At 41.4% G+C, this 24,788-nt stretch overlaps 1 protein-coding gene across 2 annotated transcripts in view; it reads right to left on the reverse strand.

Moving 5' to 3' along the window:
• Positions 1-24,788, reverse strand: part of SHROOM2 (shroom family member 2) — a 127,148-nt gene that overhangs the window by 57,784 nt on the left and 44,576 nt on the right. For both annotated transcript variants that reach the window (XM_075133396.1, XM_075133404.1), the window contains exon 2: positions 17,625-17,776. In XM_075133396.1, the coding sequence (XP_074989497.1) occupies positions 17,625-17,776 (152 nt within the window). The remainder of the gene's footprint in view (positions 1-17,624; positions 17,777-24,788) is intronic.

The raw sequence follows: 24,788 nt of genomic DNA on the forward strand, positions 1-24,788 counted from the left end.
CTCTCCCCCAACTTCAACCCCCCCTGCTACAAGACAGTGCTGATCCTTGTCACAGAGTGGTTAAGCAAGACTAAGATCCAGTTGATGGCCCCAGAAGCACAAACGGATAAGAATGACCTTTCTTCCATTGCATGGTCTCTCTTATGGATGAGTATCTGGGTCATCCAGAGACAGTGATACTCTTCTTCCTATTGCAAAGGCACTAGCAGCTACGCCTGGAGAAGATGGGTCCCTCCCTGCACACAGTACTGTACCTACAGGATGCACAGACTTGTCCCTGTCTCCACCCCTGCCCAAAACTTCCTCCCTCCATCACACACACAGAAACAGAGGGATATGTCTGAATCCTGAAAATAGAGGGCTTAATTTCTTCACTCCTCTCAGTATCGTGAGACCCTTACAGAAATGCAGACACGAACTGAGAGTTCACAAAAAGGAAATGCAATGAACGCAGGGATATCAAACTGGCAATACCTCTGCCAAAGATTCGCCCACAATAGCCACCCCACCCCATGCCCCAGAGAAACAGCGGTGGACACGGACAAGTCGCCGTCCCCTCTACCACCCCTGCGGCTCAGCCCTTCAGGCAGCAGCTCCCAGAGCCGCCGGCCCAAGCCGCTGGTCCAGGTGAAGAACCCACTCCAGTCCAGCCACTGAGTAAACACACTCAAGTCTTCAGTAAATTTATGCTGATCAAAAAAATAAAACCCTGCTTAACCTATTAACTGCAACAATGCTGTTTCCCTTGATGTGGATACCCTGAGAACACGTACAGGCCTTATTTTGAGAAGATGTATCGCAGCCTTAAACCACTTAAAGCTGGAAGTTTAAAAGTGACCAGACAACTCTGATTTCTGGGATTCCCAGAGCAGAGCTGATTTTGTTTAGTGGATAATGTTCTTGCAGGCTTTGAGACTTATTTTGCAGAAACGGAATGTGCCAAGATATGCACCCAATTTAACACCATTAGACTTGAAAGCTGGGCTCGGTCACTTCACAGCAAAATAAAAGCTATTTTCTATGCAAGATTGAAAACAGAATCACTTCGCAGCAATAACACCACAAATCTTCAATAGATTATTCCTCTTCCAGCCCACCTCACACCACCCCTTCAGATCTCAATCTTCAGTCACCCTAATTATCACCAAGAATAAGTTTTACAAGAGAGTCAATCTGGCAAAAATAAAACTAAAAAACCGCAAGCTGAAACACGTGTTTGTTTCAGAAACTACCTCAATGGTTTTCCAAGGCCAGATCAGTTACAATAGATGACAAAATCCAGGGGAAAAAAGCTATAGCTAATATTCATAAATAGTTACTCCTGCTGCTAAAGCTTGTGTGTTAAAAAGCCACAGGGGCTATTAGCCCCTCTGAAGTGACTGAGTAGTTTAAAAATTGAATTAATCCGTGCACTCTTCCCGCATAAACCAAGGTACGAGTCCTGATGCAAGGTATGTTGGACAATCTCACAGTAAGTAACGATACTATATTCACATGCAAGTTGTGACTACATCACTATTTTTAAACCCAGAGCAGTGAATGTGGCTCTGTCCAACACTGAATACTCAGCTGTTTGCATTATATGTACTAGATTTAGTCTTGTTGAGCTGGAAAACAAAATTGGGTTGTAACACTAGTGTAAGGGTAGTACAGAGCTCCTTCAGGGAAGTTTAAACAGCCTCCAAGAATAGAAAAGATGTCTTTCATATAGAAAAGATGACTGAAAGAGACACACTGAATACTAAATATGTGTTCCAAGTAATTAATGAAAGTCTAATATTTTATAGCTTTACTTGAAGTTCAGTGAGGTCAGCAGAAACATGTGATGTGTTTTATGTGCCAACGCTCTGCTGTGTATTATTATGCTTCGTTATAAACCAACAGTAACCCGCAGAAGTTGACCATAACTCTTCTGGGATCCTGCCCCACAAATAAAACGGGCAGTTCCTTTCCGAGCAGCTCCCGCTGGAGGGAAGCTCCATTAGCCTCACTAGATTAAGGATTTCTCTAATAGAGCTGGCTGCTCTGTCTGGTCACCACTAAGCAGATAGAGACAGAAACACATCCTGAGCCCAGGCTGCTCCGGCACCCCACCTTCACAGCATATGTTCTTGAAGAGCAGGAAGCAGCAACTGGACTGGCAGTGAGAAGAAAATTCCACTCTGCCAAATCTATCATTTAAACCCCTCCCCCATCCCAAAACTGCATAAAACGAGTGTATTTAAAAGATTTTTTTTTCTCCCCAGTTTTGCTCACTACTTCATATACCTCTCTTTCCCAAAAAGAAATCCCACAATCCTTTCTTTAGATTTACAGGGAGGAACAAACAATTTTGGTCTGACGCGTTTATCAGCATACTCGTTTCCTCTTGTGCTGTTCTGTAAAAATCCCCTTGCTTCCTTGTGTAACCTCTGTGCATGTTGGCAAACTGCTCACAGCCTGGGAAACTTTTTCCATTCAATTTTCTTTTCACACCAATAAAAGCTCAAGACTGAAAAACTCTCAGGCCTTGACACTTCAAGTTGCACTAACTGACTAATTCTGCTACTCTATTTGTCCTGACGATACACACTGGGATGAAGAGACCTGTCCAAGAAAAAAGTAGTTGCAGACCTCTTAGAAAGCAGCAACTGCAAACCACCCCAGTGCACGGCCTCGCTGGGACATGAGAGGTTTTGCTCAGCAACGCAAAGCATGCCAAAGCCAGGTCTGCATGAGAAACGGGAGGCAAATTGGCAAGTAAACCACAAAATACTCTTCTCAAAGTCACCTCCCCTCTTTAACACTTGCCGACTCCACTTCAACAATCCTATTATGAAATTTTAATCAGAAGCATTCAAGACAACCCAGCATGGCTTCCCCGCCCCGCCCTCCGCAGACAAGCTAATACAAAAAAGCCAAGAGAGAGGCACCCGGAGCACTTGCTTATCCCAACGATGGGCGTAGAGGTGAAGAGCTGCTGGAGCTGATCAGGTGCCGGTGCCCTGCCTCCTGTCCCGCCTGGCAGGAGCCTCTCCCTCTCTGGTGCAGCCCTAGGTACCTACCCAGGCACCGCGCCGGGCAGCGCCTCCTCCCCAGACCCCTTCCTCAGGGACCAGGCATGGTTCCCGCCCAGCGGGCAAACCTCCACATCAGGGAGCGGGACTGGGCTGGGGGAGAAGCAATGGGGCCCCAGCTGTGGGCTAGGGTAGCACGCGTGGGGTGCAGGCGGCACCCACCTGGGCTCCGTCCCCGGCGAAAGCGGGCGATGCTGGCGGAGCAGAGCATGGGACCCCGCAGCCCTCAGCGTCCTCCTCCTGTGCTAATCCGTGCCGCTGTGCCAGCTTAGGGGATATAATTAGACTCACAAAGGAGCCTTGTTACTGCTCCCCGGTAAGAGGCCGTAGCAGTTTTGATTAGTCATGCCAGTGACTCCGCCGCCCGACTCCGGTGAACACCGCCTGCGGAGCTCGGCAGGGAAAAGCTGAGCAAAGCCTGAAAAATGAAACCAGAGGACTGCTCCTGAAGGAGGAGGAGGGATTTTTATTTTTAGTTTGAAGTGGTGTTTGACATGGCACATGGAAAGTACACTGAGATTATGCCGCTGAAACTGTTTTTTTTTCAGCTGTTCCATCCTTTCCTTTTGCAATCTTCTAAGCAAATACATGGGTGAACAGTCCAGTCTGGGGCACTACATTGTAAAGAAGTTAATGTCACCTATGAGGTGACAAACCTGCTCAAGGAGCAAAGCTAAAAGAAAATCTCCAGAACAAGCTGGGTCTCTTAAGATCTGATGGGCTGCCAACAGCATTTGAGAGTTACAGATGTTCTTCCTATACGTTAAAACCAACCAGCCAGTCTTCTCAGGGAGCAGCACTTCCCCCAAAAGAGAGGCAGTCTGTGATATCCCTAGAAATAAATAACCTCAGAACTTAGAAAGGCATTGGAAATCACCTCCTATGGAGAAAAGCGGCAGGTACTTTCCTCCATCCCCCAGGGAGACCGATGTTACAAATTCTGCGGAATTCTTTCAAAGGACAATTTATTTTAATAATCTTTCGAAAAAATAAGCTTTATTCCATAGTCACACCCTTAATCCCCTGCTGCTGGCCAGATTTGCACATGTAAGCTTGCTATGGTTGCTGACCATCATCGTACCTGAGTATGTAAAGGATACAGTAACAGGCTGCATAGAGTTTATTTGGGGGAAAATGAAAAAGATTAGTTCTGCTGTATCGTTAAGGATTAGCCCAGGAGAATGAGAAGGAGAAACTTTCTTCTTATATACTGGCATATGTGCCAAGACCAGGTTTTCCTTAGGTTCACTGACCCATCACACTAAACACACGACAACTATACATTTTTATTGGTTCTGTGCTATAACACAGCAGACTGATTACCATGAGAAGCTGACTGCACCGCAGCATCCTTATCAACTGACTGACCCACATCCTGCGTATGAAAAATGAATGGCTTTTCACAGGTCAAAGGAGGATGTACTTATAGTCACAAAGGAAATGCTGGAAGTACCATGGATTTACAGACATCCTCAAACTTCAGGAGGGAGGAGGAGGTTGGCAAAAGGGCAAGAAGTGGTCTTACTCTGTGCAGGCATATTTGGATTTTACTAAGAAATCTAGTTAAGACAGCATATGGCAGAATTACACAATTACAAAGAAGTCCAATAGCTCCACTGTGTGAACTTGCTGTAAGTTAGATGGCATATGGCTAAAACTTTCCCAGCCAGACTGCAATATTCTATCAAAAAATGACTGCACTTCATATACAGTGAAAGTATTGATTTCTCACAGATGTTAAAGCTAATATAATGAGGGTTTTTTGGAAGTAGTCTGAATAAAGGTAAGCTAGCATGATCCCTTGCTTATCAACATTAACAGACATGCGTGCATGTGCACGTGCACACTCAGTCCAGAGGAAGAAAGACTTTCATTTGATGGGTCACTTTTCTAACATTGTTTCTTAAAGAGTCTACAAAACATGGAGTTATTTTTGTGTGAATGAGGATGCAAAGTCCAGCTGATAAGTACTATTCTATACTTGGTGACTTATTTGGCAAAACAGAGGAGTAAAATCAAGTGAAAAAAAAGAACTTTTTTCCTGAATTTCCAGCAGCAAGTCCATCTTCACTCTACATAACAGAAGAATAAATTGCATAGGGTGAGTACTATTGAATCCACTGTCTGAAAAAGTGTTAGAATTACATTGGTACAGTGGTAAAAAAAGAGGAAAAACAAGTTAAAAAGCAAGTATCTCCTTGAACCTCAAAATATAGTTGGCTAATAGGATTTTTAATTTGGTTTTTAAAAAGCTTTTTTCCAGTCTCAATCTGCAATCAGATACTGATGAGCTCTCCTGCTAGACTGCAGCCAGAACAGCAAAGAACAGACAAAGCAAGCTCATTTTACCTTCACTACAAGGACTGTTGGGCATGGCACTACATTTGCTGGAAAACAGCTGTAAATAAACAGTCACATAATTGCTATGAAAGCATTTATAAAAGACTAGTTGAAATTTTAAAAATATCTGGGAATTCTTTCAAAGGACAATTTATTTTAATAATATTTTGAAAAAAGGACTGGGATTATTACTGTGCTTATTTTACACATAGGATCCAAAGACCCAAAAAAGGACTGGGATTATTACTGTGCTTATTTTACACATAGGATCCAAAGATCAGAGAAGATGGGTGACCAGACAAATGCCATGCACAAAGACTTCAGCCTATCGAAGAATAGAAACTTTTCAGTCAAGTATTTTGAGGGTGAAGACTCCTCTCACTCAAGGCCTTATCTCAAGTGTAAACCTGCCTCTCTCCAAGAGAGTACAACTAAGTAAATAACCTGGGATCATTACACTGGTGTCTGCTGGATTACAGTGTGGAAGGAAAAGGAGCCTACAGCCAACTTCACACACTTGGTGTTAATGTAGACATGCTTATGAAGCTATGACACTGGATTTGTAATCACAATGGTATCGAGTCTATGTAGTACCAAACAACTTTTCATTAATAACTGCTCTTTTCTTAAAAGCGGAAACTGTATGTTCCTAGTTCAAAGGAAACCCCTGCACACCACAATCTGAGCTTCCAGAAGGTTTTACCTCCTTACTGAAAAATAAAACACCAGCTAAGAGCTTTGTAATTCAAAAACAGAATGGGTCAAGAGTTACCCCCCTGTTCTCCTCTCCCATCCCTGGAATCAGAAAACAGCGATTCAGGGTGAAAAGCTTTCACTGGGATAACCCGCTCATCACCGAAAGCAGTGCCACAGGAAAAGCAGCCTCTGCGATCGAGCCTGTTGCCGAAGGTGCCTGTCCCAGTCTCTCCTCCACCTGACTCTGGCTGCCAATGCGGACTTCACTCCGCTCTGAGCCTCTCATCTATCATTTCTCAGGGATACAGCTTTTTGCCAAAAATACAAAGGCGAAAAATGGTTAAAAACCTGAACGCTCAATACGCGTGCCCCCTTAGAGATCTTCTGGGAAGCACATTTGGGATGCTTTTGTCTAGACTGACTTTCATGCATCATTAAAATATGTATTACCCCATTTAATTTAGGAACGCTTATCCAAAGGAGACTGTATGTGTTCTAAGACAGAAATCTCTAAATTAGAAAAGGGATTTCAAAAATACATGTAAGTCGTTTAATGAAAACAATAGCCACAAGAGAGCGCTACCAGCAAAGGATTCAACCACAGGGAAAACTACAGACTTGAAGCTATTCAGAATGAAAAAAAAAAAAAATTGTTGCAGTTAGGCAGTCTTATGTGCACATTTTAAAAAAATCCTCAGACATTTAATTGCTATAGCTGTGATCTTCAGAAGTCAGGAGAGATTCTGGGTGTCTCCATTTTTGAACGTGGACTTTGAGACACGTGTTCACTGCTCTTTCTCTTTGTTTTCAAATGGAGATTACTCAGCAGTTTTTGGATTTTAGGCACCTTTAAAATGACTCACTCCAGCTGAGTCACCTGAAATTAACAGGTTGTTTCCTGATATCACTGTATTTTTTTTTGAACATTTGTAACTCACTAAAACTCAATACAATGAGCTAAAACATCAAAACTGTGTTTGTGGCTTTGCTGTTTGTTTTTGGTCTCTATGCACTGAGTATCTGAATACCTTGTACTCCCTTCTTACTTACCTTTCCAAGAAAAGTGCTGACAAATTCTAACAACAACAACAAAGTCGGCCTATTTTTCTGGAAGCAGCAAATGGAACTGTAGCATTTTTCTCCATGCAAAACAGGACAAGTTCCTGGTTCTGCATTTTCAGCTTCTAGTGTCTTATCGTAAAAAAAGTGACTCCCAAAAAGTATCCCTAAAAAAGAACTGACCTAGAATTTGTAAACAAAAAAATAAAAATGTAACCATGTGCTTAACTTACGGACTTCTGGGGGGAGGGAGGGGCTCTAAAAGATAGAAAAGAAGTAATAAAAGCAATCTATTAATATTCAGTTGTCTTAGAATGGCAAATTGAACCAGTATTTTGACAGGCAAGTTACTGACAGAGTTCTATGATATAGATGTCTGTCCAAATCCCTAAAATTTTAGCAAAGCAGCATGTCCTACCTTAAATGCCTATTCTCGCCTGCCAAAATTCACACAAAGATCTACACAATCGCCTTTTGCCTTGCTCTCAACCATAGCAAGACCTATAAAGTCTGTAGTATTGCTCTTTGCTTTCTCCTTCCATGCATCAGGTGACCACTTGGTCTGACCTCCCCTCTGCCAGTGACCCTGTGTCTGAAAATGGAGCAAACAGCAATGCCACGCTACAGTCAACAGTGCCTCTTTTAACAGAAGCCCTGCTGGAAGGAGTATTACCTTGTCACAGCACAGCAGAGTAGCTCTTTTCCTATCCCACGACCTAGTAAGTTGCATTTTACATAAAAAGAAACTAAAGAGACCTGCAAAATGCTCTGCTTCAGTCTGTGAAAACAACTAAATACAAATAAATTATCAAGTCTTAGTGCCCTTAAAGAGTTCAGTCATTAACTTGAGCAAATCAGGACTTTCCCATCACAGTTTGCTCCAGTTTTCCTTGTACCTCAGCCCAACTGTACAGGCTTGAGCAGGATGGAACAGCAATTTCATTTATAAATAAGATATGCACTGTCGACAATGAGGTATTAAGTTGTATGAGGTATGGCATCATCAATCTTCCTCCCTGCTAAATTCACAATAGGCTACCATGATAAAGCTTTCATATTCTGGAACTGTTTTTCCTCGCTCTGCCTTGGGGAACTAGACAGGCACATCTGGATGCTTGAGATAGAAGTGTTGATCTTGGGATTTATGGTATATTATATAAGCGACATAAATACTTTTTCCTCATCCTTATTTTGTGCATATTCCGCTATCTTTTGATGGCTAGATAGCATTAAACTCCTGATGTCATTCTCTTACCTCAGTTTTTGCCATGATTTATCAGAGTTCCTCTAAAGGACAATAAAACATTTTTTTTAATGAGTATTTATCATCTGGAAGCACCTAAAATGCTTCACATATTAAAAAAACAGCTAGCTAGAAAAAACGCTGGTTCCCAGCAGGGTTTACTTTTAAATATTTTGGAAATTATCATGCTATGTATGTAAAGTGCTAAAGAAATTAACCTTTAACATAAATACAAAAAAGGCTTCATTCACCAGTAATGCTGAAGAAAAACGCAGCCTCTGACAGGGCAAACGCTAACAGCAGCAGCAGGAGTCAAAATACACAGGGGATTTTAGGCTGTCTCACCATGGCGAAGGATCAGGAGCGAAGACTAGGAAGCAGAGCAGCCTTTGGACATGCTCCCCACCACCACCTTTGCCCAGGACAGAGTTAGCAAGCACAACAGCACGCAGCTGCCTACACCGGCCCAACACGCTGCCTTCAGCAAGAAGGAACTTGCCGCGTCCTTGGAGCACGCGGCCGTGGAAACCCTTGTGTTGCTTGTGGCCAGAAACAACGGGTGTGTTTTGCCTCCCAGCCGCTTACCGGAATGAGCTTACCGTTTGATAGCTGTCCCAAATGAACGGAATTTCCTCAGAAACCACATTCCAAATACCAACTGGTGTTTTTATGCAGGTGTGGTGCATTCTCACACCAATTTCAGCTGTGATTTACCTAACCATGTCCAAGGTGACCCAAAACTGGGAGTGGGGAAAGAGAGTTCCTCCAGTCCCAAGGCATTTCAGGAGACGGCCCAGCCTTAGTTCATCTCATACCTGGTTAAAACATGATAGCCACATGATGCAAATTACTGAGCCTCCACAGGCTCAACACCACGAGCTGAGATGCTTCAAGTTTTATTTGGGAAAGCTATTTTGCTCTGACATGTCTTATGCAAGATCAGATTCTGAAGACATTACCATCCCCCAGAGCGCTTTCTTCCCCATCAGATGCCACCCCTGGTTTGGCTGCCCACCTGCCAGCAAGGCTGCTCCCTGAGCCAGACCAAAGAACTGACTCTGATTTCAATTGCAACCCAGCAGAAGTTTCCCCAAGCCCTGGCTTTTGTCACTCTGTCCTTCCTCTGCACTCAGCATGAAGCTGGACTAAAAGCGTAAGGGTCGTTTAAGTCAGCAGCGTGGTAGCTGTGTCTCTGCGCCAGGCTTTGTTTTGCCAGGTGATCCAGTATTATGCAGATTCAGTAGCAATGACCATAAAATAATGGATTTCTTGTGTAAGAGATAAGATGCAAATTTGTTCAGTTACTCAGTAACTAAAGCTGCAACACTCTTGCATTCCTGCCCTTCCTTTAAGTGGTCATATTTCTGGAGTTAAGGGTTCGATTCAGAAATTATTTTAAAACCTTTTTATAATCTTTTCAAATTGGAAAGTGTTACATGTAGTTACTTGACCAAGTAGAGCATAAAATCTGTACGCTCAACACGGAAGGCTACTTGACACTGAAACATTTAAGAAGCATCAAAATTCTCAATCTCATCAGTCATTTAATCTTCAGGAGGTGAAATACGTAACCTAAAATAAAAGTACCACAAGGAGAACTGCAACACAATGAAACAGGAGTTGTTATTACTACTCTCCTGAAGTTGTACATGCGCATGTCAAAGTTCTTGACTAGTGTTTAAAAAACCCAATGCTCTTAAGTGCTTAAAAGCAACCCCAAACAATTCAATATTTCAAAATGCATACAACATACACAGAAGCATTCCTTCCAAATGCAAAGAAGATTCCTGACATAAAAACATTATTCATTTGGTATTTAATGGATGGGGTTACAATTCTGTTTCAGTGAGGAATCTGCAGAGATCTACAGTATTATCAAACACACAAAAAAATCCTCTGTGTGCGCATGTGAAAGTACTATGTGAAATGAGTAAGTCTTCAGACCCCCAAATTCTAGAAAGCTCACCTGTTTCTTCCTCTCACCCGAGGGGCTACATATTTCAGTTTCCACCACCTACATTGAGATTCACCAGTGGAAAGCAGTTTTAAGAATAAATCCAATGTACCACCTTGCTAAAAAGTTCTGGTTAAATCCTGCAAGCACTTGTATACTTTTTCATCTTAAGTCATGTGAGTGCTCTCACTAAATTGGATGAGACTACTCATGCTCAGAATTAACCATTTTGACAAGTGCTTGCAGGACCGGAGGAAAAAAAAACAACACAACAACTAAAAACCAGTCATGACTCACAGGTTGTTACCGTCTGATGCATATTCCATTCCAGAAAAAAGCAACATTGCCCAATTTTAGTAATTACTTCACAAAACTGAATATCATTGCCACAAGTAACCTTCTGAATAACCATATTCAAATTATAGAGGATTCCTTTTACCCACAAAGAAATGTCTATGCCCTTCCTAGTACTCCAAACATCGCCCTAACAGAGTTGACTTGGTAAAACACAGTGACATCTGTTGTGGTTTTGGCTTTCTGTTATTCAAGTGTTACCGGCTGGATTTTTTAGATTTGTAAAGAAATAAATTATGAAAGTCGCCACAACATAAAAACACGTCAGTCACAACATTCGTATTGAGAGAGTCCTGACAGTTGTACAAAACAAACATCCAAAACCATGAGACAACAATTTGCTCTTTGAAACCAGGGACAACACACGACCCATTGGAGAAACTGAAGCTTTTGTTCACCTCACGCATCCATTAGTGTGTCACTAACAGCATGAATCAAATCACGTTAACACAACTAAGAAACAGGTGAGGTCGGCAGCAAATTAAGAAATAAAAGTGCTTTTTAGATGTAGATTTTCTAGCTGGCATGGAAACATCCGAACACCTGGGTGGTATTGCTACAGTCATGGTGAAGGGAACACGGATTCACACTGCTTCCGCATCGGTTAAGTGACTGCGCCGACAGTTAGGCAACCAGGGGAAACAGTCCTCATCAGGGCTCTTCCAAGGTGTAATTTCTTGAAATACAAGATGAAAATGTGCGCTCTTCCTTTTGTCATGTCCACTCCTTCCATCAGTAGCGCAGGATCACACAACAGGAGGAGGAGGAGGACGACCACAGCGGAGGCCCGGCCAGCCCCGGGTTTGCCCATGGAGGAGGCGGGGGGCATGCCTGAGCGGGAGGGGAGCTCCATGCCAGCCAGCCTCCTCTGTGGACCCCCACCGAGCACGTACATACAGAGTGGCTTATTTGGCAGTTGCTCCATTAAGCACTCCTTCACAGAGAGATCCTGCTGGGATTGCTAGGCACTCCTTAAAACACAGGACACTCACCCCAGGGCTCCCGAACCAGGCCGGTAGGTGCTGCGCAATTCGCACGAGACGTCGCATTTGTGCTTATCTGGTGCCTGCCGTCCCCCCGTGAGCCATGGTAGCTCACTGGCAGCACCACAGGAGAGAAGTAAGAGGCCCTGCCCTGGTGATGTCCTGTTGCACATCCCGACACACGTGGCTTGCTCCTCTCTCCATCACAAGACCCGGCTAGGAGCAGGGGCTGGTAGACATCCTACCTGGCACACATTTAAAACTGACATCTTGCTTTGTGCAGAAGAGTGGGCCTACAGCAACGCGCTGACCCATTTCTCAGTGAATTTGCGAAACGGGAATTTAACAGCCCAGCCCTTCCACCAGCTGCAGCCACACAGAAACATTCAAGCCTTGAAGTTGAAAGCTGTGTGCATCTGTTACAAATACCCACTCGCAAAGTGTGTATACCGAAGATCTGCACAGGGACATGCTGTTCCACACCCACGTCAATTCCAAGAAACATGGGTAGCGAGGGGATATCACACCTACCTATTTCTTACAGCAATGGTATGTGCATGCAGATACAGCCCTGGAAAGCCCTACTGCAGTTTCCTACCTATTTCCAAAGTCTGGCTGAAAATACAGGCATTAGGAGGGGGGAAAAAAAAAAAAAATAACAAAATCCGTTCTTGGTCAGCCAAGGCCAAGGTCAATCTTCAAAAAGGAAGAATAATGGCTACAAGTCAACAAGAGAGAAATCACTGCTATTTGTTCTGCCGCAACAAACCCTAGTTCCAGAAGCAATGGAATCAAATTTAATGGCAAAAGTGATTTTCTGCAAATGTATTTGGTTTATTGAGCAATACTTAACCATAATCATGAACTAAATAAGTATAATACTTGCTTAAAATCTGCAAAACTACATGTATTTTTCTACTTGTTTCCTATACTAACTATTTTGGTATCTACAAAACCAGAACTATCAAATGGCCAAACACAGGTATGAGGCAGAATTCACAGTCCTCCATCTGCATCTTGTAAGTACAGAAAACCCAAATCCCTCATCTTCCCAAGTCACCTCACAAATTGCCAAGTTTGACAGTACTCCTGCAGCCACAAGGAGCTACAAAGTACACAGCTAGCTGCTCCACAAGTCATAAATGGGTAAGACTAGATCCCCTTGGTAAGTTACACAAAACCCACTACAGAAAGGTCACTGGTGGCGTCGAGCATGTTTCCGCTCAGAACATGACAAAATTTCAGTGATCTCCCATCTGAACACTGTAAATGACTGTCAGATTTTTATTCCCGGATTTCCGCTCAGGTCTCTGAGACAGCACTGTACAATCTTGGAGCCCTTGGGACATTCATTAAAAACTTTCCTTCTGCTGTGCTTCAATTAAATGGCTGGCTGTCTTCATGAAGTGCCATGCAAATAAAAATTTCTCTAACTTTCCGTGTCTAGGTGTTTTATAGTTCACGTATCATGACATTCACTTCCCTTACTAGGATTTTGCACAGTAAATTTCAGCATTCAGACTACGCTTCTGATGGCAAGTGTGTTTGCTCTCGCTCTCCTTCCCTCTCCTGTAACAAGGGACTCCTCAGCATTGCAAAACCAGCTTGCACTTTCGCCAAATAAAGGCACCAAAACAAAATGCTATATAAAGGAAAAGAAAACACGCCTGCTCACATATATATGCAAAGTGGCCAGAACTACTGCAGAACTTTAAGGCTGGTTCTCAAGCATAGGCAGTACCTGCAGAGCTGGTCAAGTTAAACTGAAAATCCAGCTTCCCATCACCAGCAGACCCTGAGGAAAAGTCCATGGCTACTCCCTCCCTTACCCACCTGTTTCCACTGCTACTAATAGAGGATTCAAGCAGCCAACAGGACAACCCCACATAACTTCTTAGAGTAGCTCCCAAAGGCCATATAATCCCACTGTCCCTTTAACATTAATAAACCACAAATGGAAGTATCACCTATGTGTCAAATTTTAACAGTTTAATGTGTCTCATGAATTCATAGCGAAAAATTATTCCAAACTTTCATGGATTTGTGGTATACGCTTATGTCTAGCATGTGCAAAGGAACAGAGATTGTATTTAATAACTAGAAGGGAATTTAAGTTAGAATTGTATGCAGAACAGTTAAATTACATAGACTGTGGTAACCACCTCAGTATCAACTCTCAGTATCAACACTCAGAACAATTTTACATGTGTATGTATAGACATGCACACATCTTTCCCAAAACAAGAGAAATTCACATACAATTGTGAGAACTGTAAGAAATGTCCTAAGCACACTTTCCTTTCCATTTTCCTAAGAAAGGAATCTACTCAAGAAATGACTCAGTACTACACAGAAGAACTAGCACGTAATTAAGATGTGTTGTTTTGACAAATCCACTTGAGAAAACAACATAAAGCCTCCCGAGTCCTCTTTTAATCCAAGACCAAAAGTACACTGCACTTCTTCAACCATCAATATATGCAAGCTACTGAAACATATTTGTCATTGAGCCAGTTACACGGTCCTGATTTTGCTTAGACCACAACTATGCAATGTTTCCAAAAAATACAGCAAAGCGTGTATGCTGATAGCCAGTACATTTATATTGAGTATTTGGTAGCGCAAGCACTTTTATTTAGAGACCAATATTATTTTCCCTATGCACGTTAAGCATCAGATTCTTCAAAAATAGTGGGTAAAAATAATTTTGTGGAAGCCAGCTACCACTGCCGAACAACATCAGCCCCTTGAGAAACTTTTGCCACAGTCACGAGTTAATTATTGTGAATGAAACACGTTACTCAGTATGGCAAAACTTTTTCACTTGGTCTTGGCTGTAGGTACATTAGACTTCTAAACCAAAAATAGCATGCCCTACTGCTTCCCAGGTACAGAAATGGTTAGATCAATATGAGATCAGGATGGGGCATTACCGCATGGATGAGTGACCCATATGGATGAATTTCACATGGACATGCTTCTCAGCAGTGACAAATAAAACCTGATTTTTCTGGATTAATTCTACTGACATTAATAGGACGGAAGTTCTCTACTTCCCAGAAAAATTTTGTTAAAAAGTATTTTTTCCACATCATGATACTTTTTTAGAAAGTTTGCTTTTCACTTCTGGATCAGTCTAGAAATAGATACCACAAACAACCCTAAGGAAAAAAGTTTTCAATACAAAATCTAGATCTTGGCTTCCCAAGCTAACTCTCACAGATAGCAAGGACAAACATGATTAAAACAAAGATTCTTTTAACCTTCAGGACTGGGTTGTGGAACTTCAAACCATTTGTCTATTTTGTGCTTCAGATTATCACATTGACACCCACAGGAAATAAAACGTTAAATCAACACTATAGAGAAGCATCACAGCGCTAGACAAAGGACAGAGGGCAAGCAGACAAAAAGATCCTAAGACGACTTGCAGATCAATACTTCATCTTATATGTTACTCAACAAAAGGGAATTGTGGGACTATGCCCAGTCTCCCCAGAGAACAGTAAGGGTGGATCTAAAGAAGACTGAAATAGTCTAAAAATGCTAAGGCAGCCATTTCACGATTGCTGTAATTAATTAAAGTGCAGACTGCCTCTGAAAGTGGTGGTCCTATCCAGCTGAAAACCTACTTCCCCAAGTAATTTTGTAGTCAGATCAGTTCCCTGATCCAATTCAATCCAGACCTGCAGGAGTGCTCATACAAAGACTAAACAACTGGTTTGCTTAAAGACAGGACTGTTTAAAGAACTCATAAAAATTCAGCCTAAGATTTAGGGCAAACAGGACAAAACAATACTGTTGTTCAAACCATAACTTCTGGAAGAAAGCAGGCAACAAAGCTTTTATAAAAACCTGAATCATTTGAACTCCCAACAGGAACAGAAAAGCTATTTCAGCACACAGACAGCAGTGCATGAGAACAAGTTGGCCAAGAATAAAATGAGACTGGGTGTTAAAAGGTTTCTGACCGTCAAAGGACTGATGTCCTAAGGCAACTTTCCAAGAGAAAGAGCAAAGTTGAAAAAACACAGACAAAAACCCTAGCTAATTTCATTCAGTAAGTTTTATGAAATTTTATCTAATACTATGCAGGCTTGTCAATGACCCAAAAGCCTCTTGCCTCTTTTGGGAGCTATGTAAATCTTCATGAATTTAAGACAAAAATGTTTTCCCTAACAACAGCCACTATTTCATCCTCTTGGCTAGAACAGCGAGGTTGCTTTTGCCCATTGCACATGTGCTAGGGAAGGAAAAAGCGGAGGGATGAGAAAGGACTGATGAAAATCCATCAGCTTTGCACCAAACTGCATGCAGGCATGCATAGCAATGGGGCTCTGTTGCCTGCAGAGAATGGCCACAAATCCCCAGCAGCAAACCGGTGCTTGATTAGCTGTATCAAAGTTCTCCAAAGTCACATGCATGGAGTGAAGTACTTGTGAATGACAAGAATGGCATAGCTTTGTCTCTTATGAGGGTATTTCAGCATCAAACTTTCTGCCATTTCCAAAGATAGATCAGAATTCACATATTCTGAGCAAGCTACTGTCATAAAACTGAAAAGCACCAAGAAAGAGGAAATCTTTGCACTTGGTCTGAAGCTTTTCATAATAATTAAGACTTGCGGTCTTGGCAGATTCTTCAACGTCTTATAAAACTTTTCAACCCTGAAGTTCTCCCTTTCTGTGACAGAAACAGCTGATGTAACCTCTGCTAGCAGAAGTGCTTTTACTGGAATAGCCAGTGAAAGTTGAAACTGTTGAACATCAACATGATTTATAATAGTTGTGAATGCATTTTATTTTGCATTTATTAGCTTTCGTGCTACAAAAATTTTGGGAGAGCTTCCGGAAGTAGCTATTGGTGAGGATATAAACTATCACCTGTGAAAGAGATTCAGGTTCCCATAATTCCTTCTGTCAAAAACACCTTCTTAAACCAAAGGTGAAAAGCATGCTTTTGTACTTCTCTTACCTATCAGTGCTATTTCACAAAAGATAGTCCTCATTTAAGACAGCCTCAAACACTGGTTATGTTTACAGACTAGATCATCAGTTCTGTCAAACCCCAATTCTCAGCATTTTCAGTATTGCAACAAAATTCTTTTTTGATTCTATCAAAGACACCCAAAATTCTCTCATGAAGGACTGGTTGGTATAATTTGATAAAAGTCATTAATTAGAAAGTTCTGATTCATCAAAGTAGGAAATTAATGAGAAAGATTTTGTTGTTCAGATTTCCTGGTTTGAACTTTTTTCAGAAGTTACAAGATTTAACCTACTTTAACATCTTTTCACTTCTGTCAAAATTGTTTCATGAAACTTATTTTTAATTCAAGTTAGTAAAAAAAGTGTGAACTTAAAGTCATAAGTCAAAATGACAAAACAAAAAGTTTCCATACCATACTCTGTTTTGATAAACTGTTTCAGTTTTTCCCCTTCTCTAATCACTAACTGAAAGTACTCTTTACTTAAACCACGTAAGAAATGCTTGAGACCTCAAATATTCTCACAAAGCGGGAAAATGCTTTTCCAAAAGCTTCCCATGTAACCCGCTCCTCACAGCCCAACTGGCCTGCACAACAAACGCACTAAAAAGCATTCCCCACGTCCGCAGGCCATAGGCACAGGAGCAGGGCAGGATGACAGCCTGCTTCGGGCCCTGCCCTTCAGGAGGACAGAAAGGAACAGACTCTCGACTCATCACATCACAACAGGATTCACAGAATATATCGCCTCAGTTTTTGCTCTGAGCAACAGGCTACCTCTCCCCACGTCTTCATCCATAAACAGTCTGTGTTCAAGAAGAAGGTAACACCGTATAATATTCAGTAACACTGAATGAACGTCGTTACCTTGCCACGTCTTGGCAAATTTAGCTGCCCAGTAGCTTATAGCCTGGAACACATTTCGTTTTCCAGCTGAATGACACAAGCTTACCGTTTTACTACAAGCTTCAGTGTCTTGTGTGAACCTTTCACCAGACAGATTGCTTCTTGTCGGAAACCAGAGAGGCCCACATCATTGATGCCAACAATTTCATCCCCAGCCAGTAACTTGTCCACAGCTGCAGCTTTGCTCCCATCTTCAATCTGAAGAAAAAGCATATCAAATGGTAGAATTATTCAGGTTGCATGGTGACACCTTTAAACTAAGTTAATGAGCTTTCAATATTGGCTTCATACAATCCAGTAATTAAGTGGTCAAAGTGATTTTTAAAAATACATTTAAAAACGCTATAAAGAGAGCAATGATATGGAGACAATCAGAACAGGAAAGAAATGGAAAGGCGGAAACCTGAGAAAACCAGAAAGCTCGATGGAAATTTGGGACTCAAAAGCATCTGTGATCTTGAGCTCCGTTCAATACAGGACAAGTAATCATACTTGCAAATAGAGTTTTGGGCAGGCATTTTAAAATCTGGTTCTCTAGAGAAGGTAACCAATAATATTAACCATATAGTCAATAATGTTAACCACAGAGTCAACTCCAAAAATATGGCATGCTATGAAACCTCAAAATATGGCATAACAAGCTGGTCTGGAAAATAAAGTGATTTTCATCAGGCACATAACATGTAGGAAAATATCTGAGAATTTACAATCCATACAGCTAACAAACAGCTCTGGCTAGAAGAAGAGATGATGGTCTGAGATCCAAGGAAGAAAAACAGCATGTCACATTGCCGAAGAACACAGCAATACTAAGGGAAATTCATTGGAAGATTATTTTGCTGCCACAGGCAGCTCTTGCATGCACTGAATTTTTACACAACTATTCATAAAACATGGCAAAACATGCACAAGATAAATTAAAGAGTCAGTTTTTGGCGATTCCCACCCCGATGAAGGAAACAAACCCATTACAAGTTACCCATTTTTAAAATTTAAAACAAATCCCAAAAGCTCAATCAGCCAGACTAGCAAGTACCAACGGTTTGAACTGATTTCAAATATAGCTGTAGGTGTTGAACACTTTGCAATTCAGGCCCTCGGCTTTCTCAGTTTCTTCCCAGCTCCTTTGCTGTCGACGCAGCCTCCGGCTTCTCAATTGCTTGGGCTCATGAGCTACGCATTTAATTTTATTCCTCCCTCACTTGCTCACAATCCATATCCCACCTCATCTTGTAGATTTGACACTTTGTCTTCAAAGACTTTCATTTATGTCTCCATTATATTGTGCCTTGACTACAGTATCTCCAAGTCCCACATTATTAAATGCCAGTGAACCTACAAAGAAGAAATCCTTGTAATTGCCCCAACTGCAGAAAGCTATATAAAGAACTGCCATCTTCTGAGGCACCAAAGTCAATCAACAACGAGATAAATCCAAAGGAAACTTAACTTCATGAATTCTGAAGCTTACAGTACAGGTTTTAGGGACACTCCAGCAACCAAAGTGTAAATTAAATAACCTAATAAAATAAAGCAATATCTCTTGATGAAAGTACATTAGGATGATCTCATACACCCCAGCAATCTCATTGCAGGCACATAAAAGCTCTCTTTATGTAAGTTTTGGATAAGTGTTCTTCAGACCTGTAAATCTAAGCCAAAAAGAATGCCATATAAAATGCTTAGTCTTATACCCCATTCTAAAATGCTCATTATTAATATTAATGAAACAATTTAATTTCCAGAACTTCTTATCTTAATAAAAACACAGATAATTAAAGACAGAACAAGTTTCTACATCCTGATACATCTAGTTCTCAAGCTATGACCTGCCTCTGACCTGCTCACATATCCTCTGAAACATCAAGAATCTACCAGAATACAGAATTATCGCTGCAAATCTTCAGTAAAGCTGAAAACAAGGGACCAGCAGTGGAAATCACTTACATGCAAGGAAAGATTTCAGTTCAAGGATGTCAAGTACAGACTGGCTGCCATATGAGGGACCCTGAAGTCAGGCAGAGCTGAACAGAGAAGAGGCAGCAGCTGGGGACTCACGAATCTCAAGCCTCCTAACAGGCAACCGCAAGTCTTTCAAGTGTTCAGATATATTTCTGGGTTACTACTAAATAAACTGCGTTTGAAGCCCAGTAGGTCAGAAAAGCAGCGTGAAAACGTTAATGAAAGTCAGAGTTGAATCACGAGAATTTTAGGGAGAAGGTCAAACAGAGGTTAAAAGAAAAAAAAAAAAAAGGAGGGAAAATATCTTGTAGGAGGACACCTTTTAAACTCCAAAATGTAGATGCTAACCAGTTGCGGCCCTTATGCCCTGAGCAAGGCACCAACCAAATGACAAGGGGTGAGAAGCCCCTGGGCCCTGCCACCTGGGCCTGAAGACCTCAACAGGGTCTTTTTTTGTCTTTAAAGAAAAAAGGCAAAAATCTGTCTCCTAGGGTTTCAAGGAATGTTCATTGTTCTCAGTAACTGTGTTTGTTTTTTCTTCAGGCTGGCAATGCACTGACGGCAGGGAGTATTCAGTTACCCCCTCTGAGTTTTCATTTCAGCAGGGAGACTACACATTCCACACAGTGCAAGCTTTCCAAAGAGACTTTGACTGTCCAAAACAACATCAATAAAAAAAACTCAAAAAAAATTTAAAAATCAAAACCTAAGCACAAAGCTGAAGCCGTCCTCATGAAAACTAGAAGTGGCTTTAATACCTTGCCTCCAGATCAGCTACACCTAGGGAGAATAAAAAACTACACATCCATTCACAGTAAAAGTCTCCCCGAGCTGAACAAATTTAAACATAAACCTTTTGTACTCAGATCTCTGAATGGCTGCATGAACACGATTCCACTTGACAATGCACTTTTGAGTGGTAACAGGAAAGTTAGTTAGACAGGAAAAACACAATTTCTTCAGTTACACTAGAAGTCCTTTAGTCATACTGACTAAAAAAAAAAAAAAAAGCATTAGGCTTTGCACATATCTAAAGAAACACAGCCAAAAAAAATCCATGAGGAAAAGACCTCTTCAAAAATATTGCCCTACTAATCTGGCTCCTCTGCTCAAACTTGAACAGTGCCATTGATTCCAGCTTCTCCTTCAGGTTCTCTCTTCTTCTGCTTACTAGTCTTACCATTTATTGTTTTTATTTATTCACCCCCTGATAAACTTTCCATCTCATGAGACCTTCACTAGAAGTGTAAATCCCAACCAAAATACATAAACATTTTAGAACTAGCAACTGCACTTGAAAATTTCACAACTATTTTTCATGCCTCAAACATGAATGTATTTCAGTCATCCATCTACAGAGCTAATTATGCTATGCTGTGTTCAGGATTTAAGCCCATATTATTTATCTAACTAACATCCAATTTCTTTCTGATTTCAGGTGCCCAGAAAAAATAAGTCAATAGCTGAAAATAAAGCCTTGAAAATGCAGGGGGAGACATTAAGATGAAGTCTTTCAAGAGCAGTCAACAAGAAGAGATCTGCCTCAGTCACTGTCAGCAGGCAGATGCGACTGGACGTAACCCTGAACAACCCCTCTGCTCAGTCTGGAGCACTTGCAGGAACTGAACACCCATGAAGTATACATCTTAATATTTTTATAGCAATAGCAGGAAACGAGACACATACAAGAAAAACAACTAACACCTTATTTTCTTATAAATAACGGACGTAAGCCTTCAAAAAACAAGTATAGCTACACTGCCTATCTCGGATGAGTGAAGAGTTCTAGAAATGCCCTCAAACCATGCTTTTGATACATATTAAAAAAATCATACCCCTCTTACTATGCTAAATTAACAAGAGTAAACACCACGACTTCCTATCCTTAGCAGGCATGTGGATATTGCTACCAAAAAAAGTGTTTTCAAAAGGAGATTAAGAGGATGTTTGTTGATGAAAAGCATCTGTTTAGACAGCCTCCAACGCTCACCCTGCTGTCCCTGATGACCTCCCTGTAGCCAAGAGCAAAGGCAAACTTCGGGATCTGTGCATCAGGGAGGATTGGAACTGCAGACTTCTGCCATCAGAATGGTATCTACATTAATTGTTGTATCTTCCCAAATTTATTTTTGCTTGTAATAGCCACAAAGCAGGAAGAGACACTGATACAAGATGCAGATGTAGATAATAGGTTAAAAAACCCCCATGTGATTGAAAAAACAACACACATGTAACTCTAGTATGTGAAATTCTTCCTATGAAAAGGAGCGAGAGCCTCGAAATGGATGGAAGAGCTGAGCCGTGGAGAAAAGTCTAACAGCTAGATACACAAACACATTCAAAGGACACTTACAAGTCTCCGTTTCCACTGTTGGTAATACACACGAAAGGGAAAATAATGGCCTGTATTTGCAGCTTTAAAATGCTGCAGTGTTGATGGGGAGCACCACCTCTAGAATGTGACCCCTTCACTTCTGTGTTTATCAGGTCTGACGCTTTACTTAAAATACCCACATTCCTCTATAGGCACCTGTATAAACAAGCAGGAGACAGGTTGGGGAAATGCCGTGTCACGCAAGAGATCTAGTTTTGTTTACAATGACAACAGTTTCTTGTCCATGCTCTCTTTGGACAGGGTGGGAGACGGGATGGAAACCCAAACCCAGAGACAAACACAGGAAAAAACAGCGCCATTTATCAGCATTCCGCTATTGGCCATGATAAACTATTTTATCATAATTCACTTCTCGTACAGCCAAGAAATGATTCTGTGGTCGTTTGTCTTATGAGCGTCTAATACGGATTTTTCTTTTCAAAAAACTAACAATCTTTGCATGAGATCTTCAGAACAAGTAAAATGTAGGAAGAGTTAATTATTTTGATTTGCACAGAGTTAAACAAAGGAGAAATACCTTTGCAGTTCAAGCCTGGCGTTTGTGTAGCTTTGAGGAATCAACATAAAAGTAACAGAACTGACCTAACTGCAGCTATACGTTCTGCAAATGCAGTCTTGAGTGGCAAGGGCTGCATTCACCAGCAAGACTCCTGGGTCAAACTGAGGCAGGATAAAACAGGGGTGCAAACTGCAACACGACCAAACTGATCCAAAGAGAATGGGTGTGTATACGTACGGCATCTCGCACAGGCATGCATGCACTAGAAGCTAGGCTAGGCCAATGCATTTGATTTTACGTTCTTTCACATCCTTTCTCTCCCACTTCTGATTTAGTACTTGGACATTAAAGAGACTGTCGGAAGGACACCTGGCAGGGAACTAACTCTGTCTCCCTTTTACAGATGGGCTCAGAAGCATATATGGAAACAAGGCCCAAAACGATGCAGGATGTCTGCAGCAAAGCAAGGAATTCCACACAAACCTTCAAGTCACTGGAGGGTACCTGTAACCCCGAACCCCCTCTCCCCACAGACTGTGTCCCCAACAACCAGTATTAACCCCCCAACATGAACTTTAAGGAATACCATACAAAGAAAAGAAAGCTTAACTGTGTGCTACCAACTAGCAAAATTTGGGCCTATGCAGTACTATCCAATACTATTAACTTGGCAATTGCTGCACTTTGATCAGGCAAGTAAGTGTCTGATGCGTTTGGTGACGCTTTACCTTACCTTTTGCCTGGTATCATCATTTCACACCGTGCCAGCCATTGCCCACACTTACTCTTCCCCACATTATGTTTAAACATTAGAGCAAACAGCACTAAATTTTAGGAACGTTTAGTCCAGGGCAATGTATTTCCCCAACAGCAGTTTCTTTCTTCCCTAGACCTGAGGGCAACGGCTCACGGTCACTGTCACAGAACCTCTGAACAGGCAGAGAAACCCGCCTTGGCCAGCTGCTCTTTCAGTGTCCCCCACCGCGCCGCACAGACCGCGAGCTGCCAGGCTGGCAGGAGCACTGCCTTCTGTCTACAGCTGCTTCTTAAAAATCAATTTGGAACATTTTTTTTAAAGGGTGGTGTTCAGTAATAGGACACAGTCTATCACGGCCCTTTCTAATTGCTCTTTATTTGGTGTATTTAAACATCTGGATATTTGCCCAGCAACCTTTTTGTTTGTTTGTTTTTTGGGGTTTTTTTTTTGTTTGTTTTAGAGAAACCATCATATTTTGAAAAGTTGTCACTTTAAGTACAGTCCTTTAAGTATTTATTCAATTTTTATAATTGTGTCCACTCCACTGTTTTGATTAAGGGCTTACTGTCACTTCCACTAGAACGGACCATTTTTGTGGGGGATTTATTACAGCTGTAAAAACTGACTTCAGGCTGAAACTTAACTTTAGAGTTCCTCAAACCAGAAGTGTTTAAGAAGTATGGTAAAACACCCACAATTTCCCTTTTTAAAAATTAACACATGTACATAAACTGATTAATACTTTATTCCAACCCACAATCAAAACAATACCTACCATTAGCCTGTGAGAAGACCTTTCTGATCATAAATCATCAGTTACTATTTCTAAGAGGATACTGTTACTATATCTTGGCCTGTTTAAATCACAGGGCCATTATGAGCTCTACAAATCGAGGACCAATTAAAGTATTTGAAGTTAAAAATTTAATGAATCTTTGCTCCAAGAAACTAACGATAACAATTTCCAGATGAAAAGTATCAGGAAGACAGACTTCACGTAGATTTGTAGGTTTTAAAAACCAAATGACAGATGTTTATTTTTCAAGTCTTTTTTCCAAAGCGATTCCATTGTTTCAGCAATAGAAGTTGGAAACGTTTCATCACTGCTGAACACTTGTACTAGAATTAAAAAAAAAACAAAGCAAAAGAAAACCTAAAAATCACCTTGATGCTTTGCAAGCATAGAGCTAATGTATCAGGAAAATGAAGGTGGGACTGCTTAGTGTCAGGGATGGTTTTTTGCTATTAGTACCTAAGCTTTGCTAGACACATTTTACAGTTTCTAAATAAAATTTGCTTTTTCCAACTCAGTGAGATTTACCACAATAGCATTTAGAAGCATATTCAGGCCTTTTCAGCCCGCATAACCCACACCAGCAGGCCTGCATATATACCACCTCTGCAGAGCAACTAAACAGGTACAAATTGTAGCCTTTGGGGATCTTTCTATACCAGAGCCCCTCCAGGGCAGCAGAAGTCCTGCAGGGAAGCTTCCTAGCCCTTACAGTCCTGACAACCCCAGGCTGGCAGACAGGCAAGAGCAAAGCAAAAATGGACTCAGCTTACCTGGGGTAAGAATAAGGCCATGACAAGAGCG

Source organism: Calonectris borealis, chromosome 1 (assembly GCF_964195595.1).
Source record: "Calonectris borealis chromosome 1, bCalBor7.hap1.2, whole genome shotgun sequence".
Taxonomy (NCBI): Eukaryota; Metazoa; Chordata; class Aves; order Procellariiformes; family Procellariidae; genus Calonectris; species Calonectris borealis.